This window comes from Macaca fascicularis, chromosome 3, assembly GCF_037993035.2.
Source record: "Macaca fascicularis isolate 582-1 chromosome 3, T2T-MFA8v1.1".
Taxonomy (NCBI): domain Eukaryota; kingdom Metazoa; phylum Chordata; class Mammalia; order Primates; family Cercopithecidae; genus Macaca; species Macaca fascicularis.
This window is the reverse complement of record NC_088377.1, coordinates 35,480,276-35,499,238: the sequence shown is the minus strand read 5'-3', so window position 1 is coordinate 35,499,238 and position 18,963 is coordinate 35,480,276. Positions and strand designations below refer to the sequence as shown.

The 18,963-nt window shown below is 54.8% G+C and overlaps 1 protein-coding gene across 31 annotated transcripts in view; it reads left to right on the top strand.

Annotated features, from left to right (window-relative positions):
* The window catches only part of MAD1L1 (mitotic arrest deficient 1 like 1), a 421,592-nt gene that overhangs the window by 209,801 nt on the left and 192,828 nt on the right, over positions 1-18,963 (top strand). For 27 of the 31 annotated variants that reach the window (XM_015447010.3, XM_074034253.1, XM_074034256.1 and 24 more), the window contains one exon: positions 11,843-11,983. The exons of the other annotated variants lie outside the window; for them this stretch is intronic. In XM_015447010.3, coding sequence (XP_015302496.1) covers positions 11,843-11,983 — 141 coding nt within the window. The remainder of the gene's footprint in view (positions 1-11,842; positions 11,984-18,963) is intronic. 31 annotated transcript variants of the gene reach the window in all.

Here is an 18,963-nt window from a genome sequence, read left to right as displayed (position 1 = left end):
TTGCATTGAGATTAACTATCCTAACAATTTCCTTTAGTTTCTATTTCTTTTTTTAAAAAAATCTTACTTGTAGAATAAATATTTTCTTTGTTATCGTTATCTTGTTATTTATACTTTTTGTGTGTGTGTGTGTGAGACGGAGTCTCGCTGTGTTGCCCAGGCTGGAGTGCAGTGGCCGGATCTCAGCTCACTGCAAGCTCCGCCTCCTGGGTTCACACCATTCTCCTGCCTCAGCCTCCCAGGTAGCTGGGACTACAGGCGCCCGCCACCACGCCCAGATAATTTTTTGTGTGTATTTTTAGTAGAGACAGGGTTTCACCATGTTAGCCAGGATGGTCTTGATCTCCTGACCTTGTGATCCGCCCGTCTTGGCCTCCCAAAGTGCTGGGATTACAGGCCTGAGCCCCCGCGCCTGGCCATATGCTTTTAAGTAATTTTAGTAGTTATGTTGGTGATTATAAGATAGACTATAATTATTTACTTACCAAAATCTAATAAAAGTAATATTTCTTTTCCTTCTAGACAGTCCAAGCATCTTAAAATCCTTTTTTCTGTTTCCATTTGCTCCATTCATAGGCTATTGGTGTAGAGTACTTGATTCATACACTTATGTGTTTGAAAATATACCGTTTTTATATATTCATTTATATGGATATATTTCTAACCCTTTTTATTCCTCTGTATTGCCACCTGTATCTCTAAGCACCCATCTGTGATCATTTTTCTTCTGTCTGCAAAATACCCCTTGTTTCCTTTGATACAGATTTCATGCTGAGGAATTACCTGATTTTCTTGGGGGGAAGAACATGTTTAATTCACTTTCATTTTTGAAGAACAGTTTGGCTGGGTATAAAATCATAGGTTATCACTGCCTTTCCCACTCGCCATCCTACAACCCTTTGAACCTATCATTCCACTGTCTTTTGACTCCCACTGGTTCTGCTCAGAAACGAACTGTCAGTCTCACTGTTGCTTCTTTTAAGTTAATCTGTCTTCCTCTCCTCTCCTCTTCCATAGCTCTTTTGATTGTTGTCTTTTTGGCAGGAGAAGCGTTGAAATGTTCCTCTAGATCTATAATTTTTTAATTAATAAAGTTTGTTTTCGGGAGAGTTTAAGGTTTACAGAAAAACTGAGAGGACAGCATAGAGCTCTCATATGATTCCTTCGATGGCACAGTTTTGTCTGTTATTGAAGTCTTACATTACTGCGGTACATTTGTTACAGTTCATGAACCGGTACTGACATATTATTTTTAACTAAAGCCCATAGTTTACATTAAGGTTTACTCTTTGTATGGTATGTATCTTTCTATGGATTTTAATAAGTTCATAATGTTATGTTTCGCTTCTGTTCTCTGGAAGAGATTTTGGAAAATTGGTATCATTTCTCATTGAAGTAGTTGGTAGAATTCATCAGTGAAGCCATCTAGGTCTGGTGGTTTCCTTTTTGGGAGGTTATTGATGATCAATTTGGTTTCTTTCATAGATACAGCCTGTTTTTTTCTGATTGAACACAGGGCTAGGGTTGTCCCCAAAGTGACCATAGGGACAGCCACAAACCCACCTGAGATGGGGCTGGCTGGGATTCCAAAGAGAGAAGCACTAAACACTGAGCGATCATTCAAAGCGTTTATCGGGGAACTTGCTTACAGAGGGGCAGCAGCTTCCTGTGACCACAGCGAGACCTGAGTATGTCTCCAGGGAGGGGTTGCGCTGTGGGGTCTATGTGGGAGTTGAAGGCAATGATAGCAACATGCTGATCTTCCTGTGTTTCAGGCAATAATGGGACGCTCACGCCCACAGGGGACGTATGCAGCTGCCTGGCTCACGTGATGGTGAAGGCCCCTGTGTGTCTCAGTCAGGAATGAGAAAGCGAACTGGGGGTGGGTGGGCCCCTAGAAAGACCCATTCAGGTAATGTCTTCCTCCTCATGTGAGTTTTGGTGGTTTGTGTCTTTCAAGGAATTGGTTCATTTCATCTAAGTTATCAAATTTCTGGGCATAGACTTGTTCATAATGTTTCTTTATTACCCTTTAGATGTCTGTAGGATTAGTAGTGATGGCTTTTCTTTCACTTCTGATGTTAATAATTTGTGTCTTCCCTTTTTTTTTTTTTTAATGTTGATTAACTTGGCTACAGATTTATCAATTTTAAAGAACCAGCTTTTTTTTTTTGTTGGTTTTTCTCTATGGAGTTCCTGTTTTCAGCTTCATTGTTTTTTGTTGTAATTTTTATTATTTCTTTTCTTTTCTTTTCTTTTCTTTTCTTTTCTTTTTTTTGAGATGGAGTCTTGCTCTGTCGCCCAGGCTAGAGTTCAGTGGTGCGATCTCAGCCCACTGCAACCTCCAGCTTCCAGGTTCAAGTGATTCTCCTGCTTCAGCCTTCCGAGTAGCTGGGATAGCAGGTGCATGCCACCACACCCGGCTAAGTTTTGTATTTTTGGTAGAGACGGGGTTTAACCATGTTGGCCAAGCTGGTCTCAAACTCCTGACCTCGTGATCCGCCCACCTCGGCCTCCCAAAGTGCTAGAATTACAGGCGTGAACCACCGTGCCTGGCCAATTTTTATTATTTTTTTCTTCTTACCTTAGGCTTACATTGTTCTTCTTTTTAGTTTCCTAATGGGAAGCTTAGACGATGGATTTTAGATCTTTCTTTTTTTCTAACATTTACATTCAATGCTATAAATTTTCCTCTAAGCATGGCTTTTGTTTCATCCTACAATTTTGGTAGGTTGTATTTTCATTTTCTTGTTCAAACTATTCTTTTTTTTTTTTTTTGAGACGGAGTCTCACTCTGTCACCCAGGCCGGATCTCGGCTCACTGCAAGCTCCGCCTCCCGGGTTTACGCCATTCTCCTGCCTCAGCCTCCCGAGTAGCTGGGACTACAGGCACCTGCCACCTCGCCCGGCTAGTTTTTCTGTATTTTTTTTTTAGTAGAGACGGGGTTTCACTGTGTTAGCCAGGATGGTCTCGATCTCCTGACTGCGTGACCCGCCCGTCTCGGCCTCCCAAAGTGCTGGGATTACAGGCTTGAGCCACCATGCCCGGCCCAAACTATTCTTAAACTTCTGTTGAGACTTCTTTGATCCCTGCATTGTTTAGAAGTGGATTGTTTAGTCTCCAAATATTTTGGGATTTTTCCATTATCTTTCTGTTACTGATGTCCAGTTTAATTTTAGTGTGGTCTGAGAGCTTACTTTGTATGCTTTATATTCTTTTTAATTTCTTTAGGTGTGTTTTATGGCCCAAATGTGGCCTGTCTAGGTAAATTTTCCACGTGAGTTTGAGAGGAATGTATATTCTGCTGCTGCTGAAGTATTCTGTCATTGTCAATTAGACCCAGTTGATTGATGATGCTGTTGAGTTCTGCTGTGTCCTTACTGATTTTCTGCCTGCGGGATCTGTCTGTTTCTGATAAGAGGGTGTTGAAGCCTCCAACTGTAGTAGTGAATGAAGCCATTTCTCCCCGTAGTTCTTCCAGGTTTTTCCTTGCGTGTTTTGACACACTGTTGTTAAGTACATGTGTGTTAAGGGTGGGCATGTCTCCTTGGAGAAATGATCTTTTTATCCGTATGGAGTGCCATTTTTCATGCCCGATAGTTTCCTTGTTCTGCCTGAGATTGATCAAGCTGCTCCACCGTTCTTTTGTGTGGGCTTAGTGTGGTACAACTTTCTTCCTTTCCTTTCAAAGTGTGTTTATATTTTAAGTGGGTTCCTTATAGACAGCATATAATTGGGTCTTGTTTTTTTAATCTATCCTGACCATCTTTTAATTGGTGTGTTTAGATCATTCACATTCGAAATGAGCATTGATACAGTTTATTTAATACCTGCCATGTTTGTTACTCTTTTTTATTGGGGCACTTGTTCTTTCTTTTTTTAAAATCTTCTCTTCTTTATCTGCTTTGTTTGGTTTTAACTGAGCATGTTATATGATTTAATTTTTTAATTCTGTTAGCATAGAATTATTCTTTTTTTTTTTTTTTCCTGAGATGGCGTTTCACTCTTGTTGCCCAGGCTGAATTGCAGTGATGTGATCTTGCATCACACCCAGCTGATTTTTGTATTTTTAGTAGAGACAGGGTCTTGCCATGTTGGCCAGGCTGGTCTTGAACTCCTGACCTCAGGTGATCTACCTGCCTCAGCCTCCCGAAGTGCTGGGATTACAGGCATGAGCCAAGCACAGAATTACCCTAGGGTTTGCAGCATGCATTTAGCACGAATCTAAGCCCATGGTCAGATGGCCTTTGACCAGGTCACAGGCAGTGTGGGCGCCTCCCGCACAGCACGCCCGTTCCCCTCGCCTCCCGTGCCACCTGCTGCCTCATTTCACCTATCCCTGCGCCATCGTCAGCCAACACATTGCTGCTCTTATACTTTGAACAATTGTCCATTAGATCAACAAGACTAAGGAAAGTAAGCTAGGCTCAGTGGCCCACACCTGCAGTCCCAGCAACTTGGGAGGCTGAGGTGGGAGGATCACTTGAGCCCGAGAGGCAGAGGTTGCAGTGAGCTATGATCACACCACTGCACTCCAGCCTGGGCAACAGAGTGAGACTCTGTCTCAAAAAAAATGATAAATAAAGTAGATTTTATTTTTCCTTTATTTGTTACTTCTCTGCTCTGTCTTTCCACATAGGTCTGAGCTTCTGACCTCTCATTGGCTTCTCTGGAGGATCCACCTTATACTGCTTACAGGGGCCAGGGCTGCCAATGACGAATCTTCCCCCAGTTTTTGTTTGTCTAAGAGAGTGTTTTTTGTTTGTTTGTTTGTTTGAGACAGAGTCTCGCTCTGTTGCCCAGGCTGGAGTGCAGTGGTGCGATCTTGGCTCACTGCAGCCTCCGCTTCCTGGGTTCAAGCGATTCTCCTGCCTCAGCCTCCCGAGTAGCTGGGATTACAGGCACCCATTACCAAGCCCAGCTAATTATTGTACTTTCAGTAGAGACGAGGTTTCGCCATATTGTCCAGGATGGTCTCAGACTCGTCTGACGCCAGACCATCTGCCTGCCTCGGCCTCCCAAAGTGCTGAGATTACAAGCGTGAGCCACTGTGCCCCGCCGAGAGTTTTTCTTTTTCCTTTCCTCACGGAAGATCATCTTGCTGGATGCAGAATTCCAGGCTGGTGCTGTTTTGTTTCAATATTTGGATACCTCTGTCCCCTCTCTGCTGCTTGAGTGGCTTCGGTCGGGAGGTCTGATCCATTTCTTACTCTCTTGGTTGGTAATGCAGGGCTCCCTCTGCTCAGGGTGTCTCATTTTCTGCAGTTGGATATGATATGGCTAAGTGTGAAGTTTTTGGTATTTTTCCTGCTTGATGTTCTCTGAGTTTCCTGGATCTGGGATTTAGTTTCGACAAATCTCAGCCATTATCACGGCAGATACCTCCTGTGTTCTCTCCTCGCCTCCTTCTCCTTCTGGTTTTCCTGTGGTGAGTAGGTTCCACCTTCACGGTCATCCCACTGTTCTTAGATCGCCTCTTTTGTTTTCATTGCTTTCTCCTCAGTGCATGTTAGTATGGGAAGTTTCTGTGGACCTGTTTTTACATTTACTCATTTATGCTCTCATTTTTATTTTTATTCCTAGACTTTCTGCGTATGTTGTTTTATTTTTTTCATTTTTTATGTTGGTTACTTAGCTTGCTACTTTCAGTTTTAGTCTTTCTACTCTAAGCATTAAATTAATACGTTTTCTTCTAAATTCTTCATTCTTGAGATTGTGCCACTGCACTGTAGCCTAGATGACAGAGCAAGACCTTGTCTTAAAAAAAAAAAAGTATTCTTTTCACTTAGGCTGTCGTCTCAGATGAAGTTTCTCCTGTCTCGCACGTGTTTCTAACCAGAGCCTGAAGTCCGTCCGATGTTTTCTTTCCTTCGTCTCTGCCCGCAGCCACCGGGTCAGCCTCCCTCCCAGGAGGCCCCTAGACTCCGGGTACCTGGGCAGCCCGGGCAGGTGAGAGAGGACCCCAGGGAACTGGCTTTGCTTTCACTGGGGTGAGGTCCTCATGGTGTTCTGCTCTAGCTTGTTCCCATGATGTCAGGTCTGGGCGTTCCCCTGCAGCTCAGTGTCACAGCTGCCCTGTGCCCATGGCGTGCTGGCCTCTGAAGGCTGCTGGGAACTGCAGGGTTAGAGCTGCAGGAAGGTGAGGGTGGGGCCGCAAGGTGCTGGGTCCAGGTCCGGGTGCCCTCCTTGATGGGAGTGCCAGGGTCACGTTGGGGCTGTGGATAGCAATCTCGGGCCTCATGAGTTCCTCCTTCCAGCTGCCCAGAGCGGGGCTTAGTGCCCCCAATCATGGAGAGCTACTTCCAGTGGTCTCACCAGTGAGGCTGTCCATGGCGCTGCCTCCCCGGGCTGGGCGCTGACCCCATGACTGCAGGGTTGCAGCCTGGGCGGCTCCTCTGTTTGCAGCACCGGCTGGGGCTCTGCCCCTCCGTGGTCTCAGCGGTGGGGCAGACACAACAGCCCGCGGCCACTGAGTCCTCTTCCCTCAGCCCCGTGCCTGCCTGGCAGTTTTGAAGATCAAATGAGGTAACGTGTGCTTAAGTCATATGTAGCATTAGCATGCTGTGCTGATGTCACCAATTAAAATCTGCCTGAGTGAATCATAATTGAAAACAGTCAGTTGTCAGAAAAAAAACCTTGTTAGGGGCAGCAGGCCCAGGAAAGAGAAACGAGGGAAAGACAGGAGACAAAGCGTTCTGGGGTTGGTTGGGGGCGGCCAGGGCATCCGGCCTGGGAGCAGGTGTGGGCCGAGCACAGGGACGCCACCTCATGTGCACTCAGCACCGTGTCAAGGCATGGCCTTGTGTGGGGGAGGCGAGGCGAGGCGTGGCCTTGCGTGGGGGGTGGCTGGGGCTTGGCCAGCCAGCTCGACCCCCACCCCCAACCTCTGTGACCACAAGTGACCCTCCCTGCTGCCCTTCCTGTTGACGGGTGCTGTTTCCATGTACTTATTAATCCTGGTGCACCTTTAAGCACCCTTTGGGGTAGTCATGTCCCCATTTTATACAAGCAGGGTGGGTTCAGAGAGGTTAGGTCCCTTGCCTAAGGGCGCATAGCTGGTCTGTGTGAGATCGGAGCTCAGGACTCTCTGACCCACGTGGGTCCTTTGAGGTGCTTGTTACTGCCGCTTTCGCCTGTCATCATGTTCTCGAGGGACCCCACAGACGCCGGAGTCCTGCTCATTTGGGAAATGACTAGCCGGGATGAGGGGTGCAGAGAGAGGTCTCCTGCCTCTCCCAGCCTCCCTCCCACCAGGGCCTTCTCCTGGGCTGGGGCGATCTTGCTGCTGGGGTCACAGCAGACCTGTCCAGGCTGGTGACTGGGGGTCTGGGGAAAGAGTGGGCAGAAGACTCTGGGGAGGCGGGCGGCAGCGAGGAGAGGGTGCTGGTGTCGGTGGGCAGAGCCGCGTCTGCAGCCCCGCATTCCCGCCTGAATCTATTCAGTTTCTTGTGGTGACTCCATGCGTCAGGAGAGGTAATTAGAACAGGACTTTTCAGCTATTTATGATCATACATTTCCTTTTCTAAAAAAAGGAGAAGTTGTGGAGTGACTAAGAGTTGGGTGGAGGTGGCTGAGCTGAGGTGGGATGGGCTTGGGAAGAGGCCCTGCAGAGAATGTCGCATGTGCAGAGCACTCTTGGAGCCCTTGCAGAACGGCCTCGGCCTTGGGCTAGAGGGGGTGGAGGGAGGGAGGCAGGCCCCACAGCACTGGCCGTGGAGGCCGGGTGGGAGTGGGCGGCAGAGGCTGGGTGAGGGAGGAAGAAGATGGCTGAGGGGCTGCTGCTTCATTGGAGGGGCCACGAGGTACTCATCTCACCTCTGGGCTTCTCTGGAAAGTGGGGGTTGGTTCAGGGGTTCTGAAGAGGGGTCTGTGCGTGTGAAGCCGCCTGTCTGCCTCTCACAGCCCCTTCAGGCTGCCGCTGACTCCCAGGAGGGAAGCCCTCTGTGCCCATGGTGTGGGCTTAGGCAGTGCTGGGCGCCTGCCTCACCAGGCGTGGCCATGGCCAGAGGCTGTCCCCTTTGTGCAGGAGATGCCTGCCCCGCCTGCCTGCTCTCCTGGTCATCTTTCACGAGCAGGTGCAGTCATAGTGGAAGAACCAGGTAGACGGCAGTGAGGACATCAGTGACGACTGTGGCTGCCGTGCATTCATCGCCCGTGTATGCAGGTTCTGTGTGCCTGGTTTTCTGTGCCGTGCTGCATTTGAACTTCACAGTGAGCCTGAGGTGCTCTCTGCCCTCTGCTTTATGGTTGAGTGTCCTGAGACTCAGAGAGGCTCATTATTTTTCCCAAGGTCACACACCTAGTTAGTGTCCTGGTAGGATGTGGGCTGTGTTGGGTGTGTGTGTTGGGTTTGACTTGGGAGCTGGCCTGGGGATGCACACCTCAAGTGACCGCTGCTTGGGGGCCACAGGGCTGGTCTCTGCCCCCTGTGGTGCCTCCATCCACATCCCCCCCTACCCGCAGCACCTCCGACAGGGCCGGCCTCCTGCAGTCTCCCGCTCCTGCGGGTGCTCTCGCCACGGGCAGCCCTGGTCTCTGTCTCGGCTTCCTGGCCTTGCTGCTCTGCTCTCCCCTGCCCTTCCCAAGCCCAGGCCTAAGGCTGTGCCCTGGGTTTCTTCCTCCAAGGGCACTGGGCCCTGTTCTGCCCACTGTCTTAGCCCCTGCTGCCCAGGTGCCCTGCCCCCTGCTGTGACGTTCTCAGCGTCTGTGGGGATCTGTTCTCCCGTGGGAGTCGTCGGTGTGCTTGGGGCCTGTACTCAAAAGCTCCGTGGTAATTAGCGCGCTGGAGCACCCGCTGATGAGGGGATGAGCGTCATTATCTCTGTCGCTCTTTTGCAAGGGTCCTCTGGGCGCCTACTCATGCGGTTCCCTCTGATTGGAGTGCCCTTCCCCACCGCTGCCTCACAGGGCGCCCAGATCCTTCCTGCAGCCTCCCTGGGTGAGCAGCCCCTCTGCCCGATAATTGCAGGCTGGGGCGGAGCCGCCCTCTACTGACACTCCTCCCGGCCCCCGTCGGCTGGTGTATCCAGGGTGCCGAGGCCCCGTCCTCAGCTGACTTCTGCCGGGTGATGCCGACTGCTCACATTCACGTGGCCGTTCGTTACATGATGAGCACATTCTATTTCTTAGAACCAGGACATCTCTGTATCCAAGGAGGAGCAGCCTGTGGACAGTGTAACTCTGCTGGGTGCTTCTTGAATGAGTCTGGGAGGCCCTGTCAGCACCGCCAGCCTCCTGTTTGTTCAGCAGTTAATCACCGCATTTGTTGAGGTGGAAATGAAGTGGACTTGCCCACAAGTGGAGTCAGCTGTTAAAAAGCCATAGCAAGTCACCCCCACCGTGCCTGCTCGTTCACTCCCGGTGACAAAACAGTTTCTTGGAAGGGTACAAACAACAAACTTTCTAATACTTTTCTTCTGTGCCAGCCAGTGCTAGCCTGGAGTTATGCTGGAGAGAGCCGTCACGAAGGGAAGCTCTCAGAGATTTACTGATCAATAAAGGAGACGATTACAGGTTGTTTACCAAGGGAAGTCCCCCGCCCTGGCCTTGCGCGGCGTCCGCATGTTGGTACTGACAACTCCGGTAACTGGCTTGAAACGATAAAAGTCAATGGGAAGATATAGGATTTCAATAAGATTATGACACGCGATAAACCTCCCTGTGCAAACAAATTTTCCACAGATATGTGACCCGTTCCAGTTGGATTTGTAACTTTAATTTCTCACTTACTGAATTTTGAATTTTTTGTCATCAACTAATTATAAAGTCCACACCAGGGTGGCAACTGTGTCCCCGGCTCAGGAGATGGCAGGAGAGCCCCAGATGTGGCGGCCTGAGCTCCAGGGGCTTCTGAGAGAGCAGGCCGGGGTTTCCTCAGCCCCCGCAGCCTCGCCCTCCTCACCTCTGGGGGATGGACAGAGGCCTGGCAGGGGCTCAGGCAGTCATCAGTGCTGGGGAGCACTGGGTCGGTCTCTCCTGAGAGCAGGAGGGCCTGGGCAGGGGCTCAACTTGTGTATGTGCAGACTCAGGAGGCGGCATGGAAAGGACCCTGGTAGTTTTGTGGACTCCGTTTCTGGGTGGGGGTCTTGCTCCCCAGGCTGCCTGATTGAGCCAGTCTCTATCAGGGCCATGAATTTGCCTTTTCAGCCAGTACTGGTGGGGGCAGTCCCCACAGCTCCCCTGCCCTCACCTGGTGAGAAGCACACTGGCCGCGACACAGTATGGTGGTGCAGGGCTGGGCTGAAGCATTGGCCATTTGCCCAGCATGTGTGTTGGGAAGGGGCATGGGCCAGTGGAGACCATTTCCCGGGTTTGTGAGGTTCTTGCTCTTGCTTTCTGAGCACCGGTTGTTTCCAGGGCAGCTGGCTGGACAGTTCATTCCTGATAGCATCAGTCTTCATGGCTGCCCTGTTTCCCATCTTATCAACGAAGGAACTGAGACTTGGGGAGGGAGCTTGAATAGCTGGCCTCAGGACAGAGCTGGGGCTTGAACCTGCATCTCGTAGCTACCTGTCTGCTTCTTCCTGGGCTCTGCTACCCCAGCATCCTCATCCCGTCTCTCAAGAATGGGGCAGAGCCCCAGCAGAGACTACTGAGAGCATCAGTTAGATGTCCCTGGGGCGCCTGTTAGAAGGCAGATTCCCAGGCCCGCCCTGAATCTACACCCAGGGCATCCGGATGCCTGTGAACATCTGGAGGCTGCCCTCCAGCACACCTGGGCGTCTGAAGGACTGGCTCCCTGATCATGTGGGCTCCTGCAGGGCGGGCAGGCGGGAAGAGGTCCCCAGCCTGCGCCTGCAATCGGCTCCATCCAGACTCGGCGTCTGAGGCCATAAGGGTCTGGGGACCGTGGCTGAGGCCCGCACCTGGGGCAGGGAGTGCAGGCAGCGGGAGGCCAGAGGGAAGACCACGCTTCCCCGCAGTGGCATGTCCTTTGTGGGGCTGTCCTAGCAGCTCAGTTCCCAAGCCATGGGCTCCCACCAGGTCCGGAGGCAGCACACGGCTCCTGGGGCCCCTGATTGGCTGACTTGCTGTCAGCGTGTCAGGCAGGACACAACTGAGCAGGGGTTTCTGCCCGGCTCTAAGAATCAGCCCTGACACTGTGGTCAGTGTCATCCCAGGAAGCTGAGCTGTGCTGGACCTGGGTGCTGTGTGGGGGCCTGCGTGCAGCCTCAGACATCCCGTGAGCTCTGTGGGAAGATAAGGAGCTCGCAAGCCCAGATCTGAAAAGTAAGGACTCGGCCTTCCCGAGAGCCCTGGGTGGTTGGATGAGCGATGGGTTGCCCGTCCTATTGGAACGGGCAGCTTTCTGGTGCACACTGTGTCTCCTCCCTCGGCAGGTTGGGGCAGAGGTCCCAGGAAGAGGAGGACTCACCCAGCTCTGGGCCTGCGCATTGTCGTTTCCCTGGGCCCAGTGTCACTGGGACTTAGAGGAGTCATGCAGACCCAATAGAACAGGCTGGGGTGGGGAACCTGGGCTTCTGCCCACTGTGCACCCTCGCCCTGCGTGTGCTGTGTCCACAGGGGCAGAGGCCACTGCTCCCGGCCCGCCCCGTAGCCGTACTGCTGGTACGAGGTGGAGCCCATGCCCGCCGCAGTAAAGGCCTGACATGGTCAGAACGGGAGCTGGGGCGAAGCTGGAGCTGCTGGCATTTACTGGGTCTGGGGGCGCCAAGCTCCGGGGCCCTCTTCACCTTGGTGAGTGGGCTCTGGGTGCTGGCCTGGGTCCTCACGAGGGAGCCTCCCACATGACGCAGCTCTCGTGAGGCCTTCCCTGAGCCGTCTCCATCGTTACCTCATCCCCCGCCCCGGGTCCTAACCAGCTGCCCTCTATGTCCACAGGAGCGGGACGGCATGCGGGCCATCCTGGGGTCCTACGACAGCGAGCTGACCTCGGCCGAGTACTCACCCCAGCTGACACGGCGCATGCGGGAGGCAGAGGATATGGTGCAGAAGGTGCACAGCCACAGCGCCGAGATGGAGGTGCGGGGCCGCGGCCGTGGGGCTCACGTTGCCGGGTGGGCCTTCCCCTTGGTGGGCCTTCTCCCTGGTGGGCCTTGGCAGAGCCGGGGGGGGTTGGAGGTCTGGTCCTGTTTTGTTAGTCGCCGGCCGGCAGGCATCCATCAGGGAGGGTGTCCACGGGCTGCTTCCTCTGCACGTGGATCCATGTTAATTCTCATGATGGCACCTGCAGCGTCCTCAGCTGTCAGAGTGTCCCAGGTGGCCCCAGCCTGCAGGCAGATGACACACAGACAGTGCCCCTTTGACGGGTTGGGACCCCTCATGGTGCCTGTCAACGGGGCACTCAAGGTCCTTCCCCCGTGAGGGGCATCTGCCGAGGAGACCTGGTCTCCAGGTGCTCAGAGTTGTTGCCAGGGCTCTGGTCCCCGCTGCTGGGGAGGCTCTGCTGGGGCCTGACAGGCAGGGCATGAGGCCCAGGGCTGCCCAGCTCGCTGCGGAACTGGTAGAGCGGTTCCTCCTTCCTGCAGCCTGCATCCCTCTCCTGGCTCCAGGGTCCTCCCAAGAGAGGTGGCCTCAGCCTTGGCTTCTGCCTTTTCCCTGCCCCGTGGGCCACTGTGACACTCTGTTCCCTTGTCTAGCTCTGAACAACTCTCACCTGTGCAGTGGGAGGAAGGAGCTGGGGATCGTAGGGCCTGGGCGGAGACCACGTCCACATTCCCTGTCCACACTCCCCAGGCCAGGGGCTCCCAGCACACCATTCCCAGCCTAGAGTTTGAAGGGCCCGTGTTCTCCTCTCGAGGTTTGCACCATTTCTCCTTGGGCACGGCACAGCCCCACCTGGGCGTGGTGGGATACGTGCCAGGGTCTTCTGGCCTCATTGGCACACGCTGCCGGGTGCCTTGCTGTTCAGCTCTGCGTGGCCCTTTACCTGACTACTCAGTCTCACTGTCACCATATCCTGCGGAGTGGGTGCTGTTGTGACCTGAATTTTGCTCACGAGAAAACCCAGGCCTGGGGCAGTCAAAGGACATGCCCAGGTCACCGAGCTGGTGTGTGACACCGCCAGGCTATGTCTTGGAGGGCCTGGGCCTGCAGTGTCTACGGGCACAGCCGAGCTCTGTGAGCTTGTTGGTCTCAGGGCTCATTGTGTCTGGGTTGGGCCTTGGTGGTGGAGACTGCGGTGAGATGGAGATGCAGATGAGGGCATCGGTGTGGCCTATCGCCCGTCATAGGCTGCTGTGTCCGTTCCTCATTCATCCAGTGACCAGCTGTAAGATGACCTGGGTCCACCAGTGGAGAGCCAGGCTCACAGGTGTGACCACAGCCACCTTCTGGCCAGGCTGCCGAGCACACACAGCAGGCCGGGCCCTGTGTCAGGGAATGTTTGACAGCCTCTGGCCCCTGGAGCTGAGTTGCTGGGCAGGGGAGACATTTAATGAACAAACATAATTCACATAGGATGTTAGGAGGAGCTGAGTTTCTGGAGAAATGATTGTAATGGAGGGTCTCAGGGAGCCGCGCTGCATGGCCGTCCCAGCGGCTGATCAGGGAAGATGGGAGGAGGAGGTCGTCAAACTGCATCTAGAAAGTTGCTTGGCAGATGGTTCAGTGGTTTAGAGGGGGCGCGGGCACAGAGGCTCAGGCACTGGGGATGGCGTGTGGCGAGAATGACAGGTCCAGGCCTGGGGCCTACATGCACTCCCTACCCCTTGCTCACATGTAGGCCACACCAAAGGGCCCTGGGGCTATGCTGTGTCCCCACCTATGGGGTGAGCCTTCACCACCACACGTGGCGAGAGTGAACCGTGGGTCTGGGACCACCCTTAGGCACTGATACTGCCCCCTGGTGTGTTCTTCTCATGCCCGGCCCCCTCTGTCCATCCTCCTTCTTCCCGCTCCTGGCTTTCCTTTCTGTGTCCAGCCACCCTGTGCGTGCAGGGCCCGCTGCTGAGGGCCGCACACAGACCTTCGGTCCTCACGGGCAAGGCTAGCTCCGGCTGCACCTGGGAGCTGTCATAACCCTAAGCGCGTTAATAGCAATTTGATTCCAACACCCTTGGCTCCCTGTGAAGTATTAATGAAGAGAGATTTGTGGGGAGGGTCTCTGACCCCTTCTGCCGTCCCCGGCGTTTTTCACGTTGAGTGATTTCTCCAGCCTGTGTTTGCCCTCTGCACTGTGATTGGCTCATCACAGGCCTCGGGTGGGCACATCCAGTGTCCTGGTTCTGATGTCTGGTGTTTTGTGTGATGAGGCGATCAGGGCTGTCAGGGACCTCAGGACTCATTGACCAGATACTGGCACTGTTTGGGCACCGTGCTTACCCCCTTGCCGGGCAGCTTGGAGCCTCAGCCCTCACCCTGCTAGTGGGATGTACATTGGGGACCCTGCCCCTCCCTTCCCATGGTGGGGCAGGTTACTCCCCTTCCTCTCAGTCTCTCCTGGGGTTTCAGGAGAATCAGGCACGTGGAGGAGTTGGGCCCAGCAGACCGGAGCAGGGTTGGACTCTACCAGCACTGACTAGTCCTCACTGCAGGAGTTCACATGGCTGGTCCTCTCCTGAGCCCTCACAGCCCCCTCTGCCCATCCCCCTGAGTGCCTCCAGAAGCACGCCAGCACCCGCAGACTCCCCCCAGGACCCCACCGCACTGGCCCGTGTCTGTGTTGATGCAGATAACCATGGTCTCGGCTGCTGGCACAGATCCCAGAGAGGTCTTCAGGGCCTGTGGCTGCTCCCTGAGCCTGTGCAGGTGCCACTGCTCTCTCGGGTCTGTGGAGCAGCCACCACCACATCCTGCATGACAGCGTGACCTGATGCCTTGCCTCGTCAGAGAGGGCACCTCCGCGTCAGCTCTCTCCTCCCAGGAGCCTGGGAGAGGCGTCCTCGCCCTTCCGCCGCAGCGGGACCAGGTCACCTGTGGAGCCTCTGCCCTGCCTTTCTGTGAAGTGACAGTCGGGCGGGAGGCTGGGGGTGCCGGCAGCTCTTGGGCTGGGTTCCTGCCTTGGGGGAGCATCTGCTGGGGGCGCCCCAGCTCTTGGCCCTCCCCATGGAGGTGGTGCAAGTTTGGGAGAACGTGGCCCCAACTCTGGGAACTAAGCACGTTTGCAAGGTGAAGGTGGGGGCCCAGCAGGAGTGCCATGCTCCAGGGAAGGTTGGGGCGCTGCTGCACGTGAAGTGTGGCAATGGTGGCTGTGCCCTCCGTGCACAGGGAGCCCCTGGGGCAGGGATGCCAGCCCAAGCCAGGGATGTGCCTGTGGAGGGCCAAGGGGCTACTCTGGAGACTCTGTATGTGCCGCCTGTCTCTGGCTGTTGGTTTCTGTGAGGGGCCCATCTCCTGTTCTCCCCACAGTCAGGGAGTGGGGGCGCCGCCATCCCCCCAGCCGGGGAGAGCTCCTGACCCCGCGTGGCTCAGGTACTCCCCCGCAGCCCCCCGCCTCCCGCTCTCCCTGCTGCCTCCACCTGGTTTTTCTTTTTGTTTCCCGTCTCGTTTTCCCTTCTTGGTTTTCTTTGTGTCCTCTGCACGTCTGTCTGATAGTTCCTGTCTCCATCTTTCCCTCTCCCTTGGCCTCTGTTCACCTCTCTGTCCCCTGACACGTTCCTATGTCCTCTGACTTCGGGCCCCGCAAGCCTTCCCTGGAAGCTTGCCCAGCACTGGGCGTGCCCCTGGGGAAGGCGCCTCTCGGGGCAGGTGAGGATCTGCTACCTGACGGCCAGGTGGGCATGGGGTAGTCGCTGGCGGGAGGACGCGGCATCACTCCAAGCGTGGTTCCCTTCCACCCACCTGTTAGCTAAGCCGGACGCCAGTCCGTCACCATCTGCTCAGCCGGACACCAGTCCGTCCCCATCTGCTCAGCCGGACACACCAGTCCGTCCCCGTCTGCTCAGCCGGACACCAGTCCGTCCCCGTCTGCTCAGCCGGGCACGCCAGTCCGTCCCCGTCTGCTCAGCCGGGCACGCCAGTCCGTCCCCGTCTGCTCAGCCGGGCACGCCAGTCCGACCCCGTCTGCTCAGCCGGGCACGCCAGTCCGTCCCCGTCTGCTCAGCCGGGCACCAGTCCGTTCTCATCTGGACCATGTTTTCATTCCAGCAGAGACCTTGCAGGAAACAGTGTTGAGTTGGGAGAACCCCAGACCCGTCTGGTGAAGTTTTGCCATCTTGCACGGTGTTATTTATTCCATTTAATAAAGTGGCTGCAGGAGCTGGTAGCGTGTGTCAGGAGTCCTCTGTGGACGGAGCTATAAATACGCAGTGCACGCCACCTTGATTCAACACATCGGCCTGATTTGTGTTTCCAATTTATTTAATTAAAACGGATTACTGCACTGCTGGCCGTGTGGAGGTGTGTGGAGAATCCCCGTTTCAGGTTGCAGTGACTCTGAAGTGGATCCTGACAATTTAGGTGGAAGTGGCCGTCACGGTGTTTCCGCTTCCCTTCCTCCCCGTGGCCTCCCAGAGGCTCGGGCAGCTCTGCAGTGCTGTCACTTGGCTGCCGCGGGTGGTTTGGCTCCAGGAGGGCCGCGGAGAGCCTGGTCTTCAGGGCCTCAGGCTGTTCACCAGGCCTGATACCTGTGAGTGTATCGATGATTGATGATCTGTTTCCTGCACCGAAAGAACGTGAAATGACTGTACTGTACAAAGCAGAGATAGAGCCAAAAAAAAAAAACTTGAAACAGTTAAAAATCACGCAGTGTACTTAAGAAGAGTGGACCAAGGGGTTTATGGAAATCGCCCTGGAGTCTGGGCTGTGGGAGCCTCTGCTGTGTGGCCGCAGGTCCTTAGTGGGAATCGCGAGGTGCTGGCTCCATTCCCAGAACGGGGCGTCTGTGCAGTGCAGAACTGCGCTGATCCGGGCTCCCTGTGACATGCCGGTGCCACCCCAGACAGCACACACTTTGAGCACCGCTGCCCTGCGCAGGAGCCGACCTTGTTGTGCGTGAGGAATAAGCCCAGGGCAGGCTCTGTCCTCTCCACCACGGGAGGACCTGCTGCCACCCTCAGAGCATCCCCCAGGGCGGGCGTCCACCCCATATCCTGGCCCCTGACGGTGAGCTGCCTGCCTGTCGTGCTCTGTGGCCAGCGCTGGGCTCACAGCCATCCTCAGGCCTCCATGCAAGGAGAGAGCTTCTGTGTACAGCCTCACCTGGGAGCAGGTGCTGGGGCTGTGGCCTGGGAAGCCCTGTGGGGACCCTGTGGTGTGCTGCCTCCTGCTTCTTCACATTGTGTCACATGCCACTAGGAGACCTGGCCAGGAAGGTGGAGGCCTGAGCTTCCGTCCCATCCTTTTCCACATGACCGTTGACTATGGGTGGGGCTGCCTTCCCCCGGCTCCAGCCTTCGCACCGTGTGCAGGGTCTGTGCCTGGTGCCCCCCGGTCCTCCCCAGCCCAGCTGTCCTGTGGCCGCTGGGGTCTGTGGCCGCCTGTCGTAGCCGTTTTCTGCCATGTCTTGGCTGGCAGGAGTGTTGGATCACAGGCAGCAACTTCTCACCTCAGGATAAAAATAGCCCGGCCAAGGCCTCTGTGCGGTACCTCGGTGGTGCCGAGGGCGCCAGGGCTTGCGGCTCGTGTCTGAGCACACGTAGCCACCCGGGACACGTGGTCCCACCCAGGAAGAGCTGTGTTTGACCCTTCAGCCGCTTGGGTGGAGGCAGCTCTGTGGTCACTTGGTGCCCGGGTCCCCACAGCCTCCGCATCCCTCAGTGCTCCCTGGCGTGTGCCCCTGAAGCTTGGCTCTGAGTGGGCTTAGTCTCTTCTGGGGAACCTGAGCACCACGTCTGACGCTGTTTGGGGTGGAGCCGTGTTCCCACCTGAGCTTCCTGTGTGTCTGCACCCAGCCCGGGGTGGGCTGTGGAGGAGGGGCTGAGGCTGGGGAATCGCCTGGCCTGCCCTCAGGAGCCTTGGCATCTGGTCTTCCCAGCCGTCAGCCTAGCCCTAGCCCCGGGCCTTGGGAAGCCCTCTCTCCATCCCACTGTCCCCGCGTCAGCACAGGCTGCACCTCCCACTGCCTTGCAGAGCCAGCCTGAGCTTGGGGAGCTCTTATCTCCAAGGTGAGGACACTGTGGCCAGGCCCTGGGGGCTCCACCCGCTCACCCAGGGAGTGAGAGGTGTCTGTGTCCCCGAAGGTGGCTGGGCAGCCCCACAGTCAGTGCCACAGTGTAAGGCCCAGGGTTTTTCCACAGGAGGCGCTCTGCTGCCCACCCACTGCCTCCGTCACAGACGTGGGTTCCTGGAGGAACCCTCCCAAGACCAGCCTGAAGTTGTTCTGTCTGAGGCCCTGCGGGAGCTCCTCTCCAGTGCACACTCGGGCCGTGCCAGCTCCTCGCCCTTGTGAGTGTGGTCCTCCCCAAGCTCTGGGGATTCCACGTTTTAAAGGCAGCTTTATTGAAATATAATTTATACTCAGTAAAATCCCCCAAGTTTATCTGTGTGATTTGATCCATGTTGACAGTCAGTTTCTTTCCACCCCCAGCTCGTGGAGGCCACCGGTCTGGGGCCTGTTGTTTCGGGCTTTCTTGGAACTTCATGTAAATGGAGTCCCACAGTTGCTGCATCTGTCATTGCTGACTGCACAGTGCTTTGGAGACACATCAACGTTGTATCAGCAGCTCATTTACTTTTATTACAAAGTAATTGTCTGTCTTGAGATTCTACCAAAATGGTCTGTCTGTTCACCTGCTGGTCCATACGAGGGTGGTTTCCTGTTCTTGCCAGTTAGGGACAGAGCTGCTGTGAGTATCTGCGTGCCAGATTTCCTGTGAATGTGGGTTTCCATTCCTTTGGGCTCTGCATCTAGGAGTAGGAGTGTGGGCTTTAACTTTTTTTGGAGGGGAGACAGGGTGGGGGCAGAGTCTCGCTCTGTCACCTGGGCTGGAGTGTAGTGACGTGATCTCGGCTCACTGCAGCCTCTACTTCCCGGGTTCAACTGATTCTCCTGCCTCAGCATCCTGAGTAGCTGGGACTATGGGTGTGCACCACCACACCCGGCTAATTTTTGTATTTTTAGG